Source organism: Papilio polytes, unplaced genomic scaffold, assembly GCF_000836215.1.
Source record: "Papilio polytes unplaced genomic scaffold, Ppol_1.0 DF824069.1, whole genome shotgun sequence".
NCBI classification, from domain to species: Eukaryota; Metazoa; Arthropoda; class Insecta; order Lepidoptera; family Papilionidae; genus Papilio; species Papilio polytes.
This window is the reverse complement of record NW_013525135.1, coordinates 140,098-146,248: the sequence shown is the minus strand read 5'-3', so window position 1 is coordinate 146,248 and position 6,151 is coordinate 140,098. Positions and strand designations below refer to the sequence as shown.

Genomic DNA, 6,151 nt, shown 5'->3' with positions numbered 1-6,151 from the left:
AGAATACTTTATCGAAGTGAAACTCAATATTCTAACAGCATTACATAATATTGTTGGCCCATCACGCACAAACAACTAAATGAAGCGATAACTAAACGTTAATCGCAGTAATTATTGTACTCAAAAACGTTAACTTACAAAATAAAATCAAGTATGTTCTTTCTTTTTACTTTCATTATATCTTTTCTTTCAGCTTTCGCCCGCGACTCCGTCCGCATGGAATTAAAAAAAAACGAAAGCAAGTAGCCTATGTGTTCTTCCAGACTATCCTCTACATCTGTGCCAAATTTCATCGAAATCCGTTCAGCAGTTTAGGCTACAAACTCTAAGAAACATCCCTATAATCTTTCGTATTTTTAATATTAGTACAATTTTATTGAAAAAAGGGCGTAACATCATATTTTTTATAAATCTAGAACAAAAAAAGTTTCATCTATGATATTATGAAGTAATCTATTGGAGTCAATGAATACGTGATTTCTCCGCCAGAGGTCGCCAGCGACGCGATCCCAAGGCCCACTTTGAGACAGAATCTCTTTAATATTAATAACATGTCCTGCAAATATTTGATTTATTTATGAAGTAACATGACAACTTCATTGGATCATTGACTATCTTGTATCTGCAGATTGGTCGGACCAGATAATCTGTACTTCAATGTGATATTAAAACAACACAGTAATTACAACAATAATAATCTTTCCAAAAATAAAAAAGCAGGTACAAACGCTTATTGTTTTCCCTTTCACTCTCTTTAAGATAACAAAGACAATGATATGCTGTGAATACTTGTTTCGGGAGTGAAAACTTGCCGCTATATTCACAAATTTGTACTCTTTTCTCACAAACCTGCAAATGTCAATGTCAACCTGTGCGGAAAACTAGCTCTACATACAAACTAAACATCAACAGTGGTAGAGCCCGCTTTAACATCTTCGCACGAATGGGTCGGCTGGCCCGGTGAAATACCACGACCACACAGAAGACAGGCGTGGAGTCCACTCCAAGCCATTCCGCGTTTCGTCTGACTAGTGTGGTGCCGGAGGCCTAATTCTTGTACCTTTCCCTTTCCACCCTTTACTAAAAGGAAAGGATGGGAAGGAAAAATGTATTTGACGGTGGAGGAGACGCATAGACAGGAGAAATGTCCTCTTTATGTGCGTCTTCTCCTCCGTCAATTAAGGGTAGGCAGTGTTTATGGGCAGCGGTCGCTTTTCATTTCGGTGGATTCAGATGGCCGCTTGTCGTTTACCACCTTATATCATATAAAAAAAAAACTGTTACATACAGCAATAACAAGTTAAATGAACTAATGAATACACCATAATCAAATAATCTATCAAGGAAAGTAAAATAAAAACAACGTAACCAGTTAAAAACAAATGAAAGGGACGACCTTAAAATGTTTTGTTTTAAATCCACCAGTTCAATAAAACTGTTTTATTAAAGTTTACAATGTTGAACTTGCATTTTTATGTTTTAAAAATAATGTTAATTCCTGCCGCTAAAAATGCACAATTTTATTAAAACGTTATATGTTTTTAATTTGTAAGAGTAAATCTTCGTCGCCCTGCGGCGAGGATGCGGAGAGGCTACGGCGAGTGTGCGGCGAGACTGCGGCGAGACTGCGACGAGACTGCGGTGAGACTGCAGCGATCAATAATTCTTGACATCGAAGCGATGAAACGAAAACAATTCAAACCTACATTGAATTATGTACTCCAATTACATCATTACAAATGTCTTATTCGTAACAAGTAAGAAAAAAATTTACTTGAATCTTGTTTTTAAATAAACAAAGAAATAACTTTATCATTTTATCTTAATGTATAGTAAGAAGAACATCAAAAAATTACAACCCTGAGGGCCACACGGAGTATTATATAAGACGTGGATTATGTTACAAGGTATTTGGTTAAATCCTCAAATAAATCCGTAAACTTTAGACCACACACGAAACTAAAGCAACTTCAATTTTATCGACAATCGCATGTATATAAAATGTCCAAAAGTCAGACGTAGTCTCGGGGGTCGTAAAAAATCATTAAAATATCTTATTTGCAATCTTTTGAGGTCCGACATCGGCGCGGACCGACACAGACAAATTCAATATGAAAATATTTGTTTGGAGAGGATCACATACAATTTGATACAATAACTACAAACTACATTCGGCTCTTATTATACAGTACATATGTACGAGTATAAGTCAGTTAGTCGCTTAGTGTGTGTGTAATTTCTTATGAAAATCAATCTTTCAAAAAATCTTCGGCATATAGTCTCTTTGTCGGATCAATAGATTTTATCCATAAGTTTGTTCATTATCATAATAACATTATCGAAGCAATAACGAATATTTCCACGCACTATAATAATGCGTTTAAGTCGAACAAAGGCGAAATAGACATTATATATGTCAGATAAATAGCTGCCCTTGTGTGCCTCCAAGCAGTTCTAATTACAGTTATGTTCAAGTTGTGATACAGTGAGCTAACACTGTATCGACCGCTCTCACCGTGGGCTTACACTGCGCTTTATCCAGACAAAGATTACTCTAGGCCCTCTCTGTTATCTTCTGTTATGAACTTAAAATTCAAGGTACAATAACAATAGGAACAACAAGAAAAGTTTGATTTAAGTCACAATTGTCTAGGAAAATGTTAATTTAAATGTAGATATTATGTCCTTTTATAAATTTAAATTTGTTGCCAAAATTTGCGTGAATATTTTGTGCATTATAATGTTATTTGCCCCCTTCCTCGCCCCCACTGGGCAGAGGTGGGAGATTCTCAAGGTGTTGTGATGAAAAAAGTTTTCTTAACAAAATTACTTCGCGTCGGGCCGCAGATTCAATTAATTTACGACAATAATTATATAAAAAGAACAAAAACGCAAAACAATCATTTTGTATAATAAATACTATGTTTGCTCAGGCTTGAGGCGTAGAGTTAGTTTTTTGAATCTAGAAGTTATTTTATGAAAAAGTAAGATGCGTGCTGGACATTACACTTTCTTACTTTAACACTGATAAGAGAATCACTAAGGGTAGGGTTTATTTCAATTATTAACTTGTATCAGACTTTTTTCTAACAAAAAAATATTTTTTTCCTAAGAATTTTTATACGATCCAGTTTCATGTAAAAAACACGTGTGTACATGTAACTATAAAACTTGTATGATGTTAACGGCACCTCGCTACGCAGAATTTTCGTTTATTAGTGATTTCCCCGAGGACAGAGGAAGGTGAGTCGCGCCAGATAAATTCTCCCGCGCCTTCGCCCGCTGTACACATTTCTGCCACTTTCTAACAATGGCTGGAAACATCGAGCTGGGAGCCACTAAAGAATTCCCATATTTATCTGTTAATATTTTATTTGCAAAGATATTACATTTCTTCTGAATTATGTTGAATTCTGAATTACGTTGCAGACTAAAAGAGTAAGCAACGAAACAGGTTTTAAAAAGTTGAACTTAAAATGCGTACAGTAAAGGAAAAAAACAAATTGCTGGCATCAGGGTTTCGTCTCAAACGACTTGGCGATCTTCAAAGGTGAAGCCAATAGACTACAAGCTACTGGTAGCACTACATTTAGAAGCCAGAAGATGCATGTAGATGCAGGGCCCCTGCATCTACTCCTCTGCTAAAAATGTTAAGCTCCACTAAATAATCCGACCACTACATTCTCATCATATCATATTAGTTGATTTAGATATAACCCCTCTCTTCAATTTTATCCTATCTTTTGAATTCATAGCTATTCAATTTGAACCCACGCCACCTATTGGTACATCTTGGAAACATAACTGTTTTTAAACTTTTCATAAAAGTCAACAAACGTTTGAAAATGGCGCTAGATGGCACGTTTTTAAGTTAAAAAAACGTCGACATTTTCCAAAATTTCACCAATACAAGCCCGTTAAAAAAATTATATCACATAAAAACTACTTTAGTATTTCACTACAGTTATTCTGAAATTTTTACTTTGTTGGATAAACATAAAACTAGAATGTAAAATGAATATTAACTACGGCAATTAACTGCAAAACGTGATCATTTTATCTCCAAATCTAAAACATCCACAAACTTAGTAAAACTCAACATTTATTTAATTACTGATCTGACACATTTCGTATTTGACGTGCAAACCGAATTAGTGTTTCTACATTTTTTTCGTATTAAAATGGTTTCCTCGTATTTAATAATAATCTCTGTTTGGCTTATTTGGGTACTGTATAAGAGATGGAAATTGAGACGAATCCTAAATCTATCGAAGACAATCGGCAGTAGATATCCCGCGCTGCCGTTCATAGGCCACGGGTACATGTTCGCAGGGGACGGGGAAGGTAAAGTGCATTATTTCGTTTTGTGTCGTCAATTTCAAAGTCGGTTAGTCAATGTTGATCGCTAGATGGCGTTAATAAATATGCGCTGCATTCGTAAAATAATTATGACATAAAAGGATAATAATTTAAAATATGACATGATTTATAAGAAACATTTTTATATCATTGGTAATTATTAAATTAAATGTTGTTGGAAGAACTAACCATCGACAATTCACCAAATTAAAAACATAATAAAAAACCAAAGAGAGATTTGGGCGCGAAACGAAATGTGTAAAACCACTAAAACGTGATACGAGAGAAAAAACATTATTTTGTGATCTGTAATTGATTGTGTATATTGTGTATTGAAACAAATAAAGAAGATATAAAACAATATGGTGTTAGTTAACATTTGTGCACCGTTTTAACATTTAATTTTCGATTTAATTAACTCGTATTGTTCATTTACGATTGTTCGTAAAAATGTGATAAAGATGATCTATATTTACAGGTCGAATGACCGCATTCAAAAAATTTGGTTTAGAGGCCACGAAACGAAATGGAATGACAAGTTTATGGTTAGGTTATGATTACTATACAGGTAGTATTCTTATCATACTTTGATTTCTTTCCTTTCCTGTAACGTTGTTGTTGTTACTTGTATTGTTTGTAGTTATTTCGGATCCTCTGATAGCGGAGACTGTTTTAAAAACCTGTCTAGAGAAGGGCTACCTCATGGAAGTGTTTAGTCATCTAGTGGGTAATGGCAGCGTCATCGCCCCAGGTAAATAGCCTTATGTATGCCTTTGCTATAAGTTGTACTAAAGTGTTATTTCCAAATTTTTTTGTCGTAGTTAACATCTGGCGTCCGCGTCGTAAATTGTTAACTCCCAACTTTTCGTCGAAAAATCTGCAGGCTTTTGTAAAGGTATTTTCGAAGCAGAGCGAGATATTGGTGGAGCGTTTGGCCTCGGTCGCCGATAAGAGAACATTTTCTATATGGAAATACTTTACAGCTTACAGTATGGATTCCGTTTGCGGTAAGTGTACCACCATTTGTGGGAAGTGCGCAGAAATCGATACTAAGAAGAAGATTATCATATATGTTTTTAGAGACGACTCTGGGGGTGCAAGTGAATGCGCAAGGGCTGCCGCGGTGCGAGTTCCTGTGCGCCTTCGAGCAGTACTGCGCGCTGGCGGCCGCGCGCATGTGCCGGCCCTGGCCGTGCGCGCTGCCGACACGCGCCGCGCGCACCGCGTACAGCGCGCACAGGGACTACATATGGAATTATATCGATAATGTACTAATTTACATTTAATGTTTCCATCAAATTAAAGTACACTAATAATAAAAAAAAGGATTTGTTGCAGATTATCAAAATGAAAACGGAAGACATGAAATGTGAGCAATTATCTGATGAAAGTTAGTAATTTTTTTATAACACTAACTATAGTAACTATTTTATGTGTTAATTTTACGTTAGTGGACTTGCAAGTTTTGTAACCGACATACCAATTCGTTTTATTGCAAATGATCTCGAAAAAGTTTCATATTTATGACTTTAATATTGTCTCATGTAAAAATAAAATAGCTCAAATTGTTAAGTTAAAAGTAGTCACATTAACTAACTCAAATTACAAATACATTGTTAATATCGGGAAGTCGGATAACATTAATGATTATTGGTTTATGTTTTTATGCTTTTACATTTTCATAGTCATTTAAATAAAAATAAATAAAAACCGACTTCCAAACAAAATACACTAAAAACAAAACAAAATGCACTAAAAACAAAACAAAATACACCAAAAACAAAATATTCTC

The 6,151-nt window shown here is 35.0% G+C and overlaps 1 protein-coding gene across 1 annotated transcript in view; it reads left to right on the top strand.

The window, feature by feature from the left end:
- The first annotated feature begins 4,503 nt into the window (after nt 1–4,503).
- The window catches only part of LOC106100072 (cytochrome P450 4d2-like), a 5,255-nt gene continuing 3,607 nt past the window's right edge, over nt 4,504–6,151 (top strand). Inside the window, exons 1-7 of the mRNA XM_013278809.1 lie at nt 4,504–4,726; nt 4,838–4,927; nt 5,000–5,110; nt 5,181–5,366; nt 5,440–5,627; nt 5,698–5,749; nt 5,811–5,821. Of these exons, the coding sequence (XP_013134263.1) occupies nt 4,843–4,927; nt 5,000–5,110; nt 5,181–5,366; nt 5,440–5,627; nt 5,698–5,749; nt 5,811–5,821 (633 nt within the window). The 5' untranslated portion in view covers nt 4,504–4,726; nt 4,838–4,842. The remainder of the gene's footprint in view (nt 4,727–4,837; nt 4,928–4,999; nt 5,111–5,180; nt 5,367–5,439; nt 5,628–5,697; nt 5,750–5,810; nt 5,822–6,151) is intronic.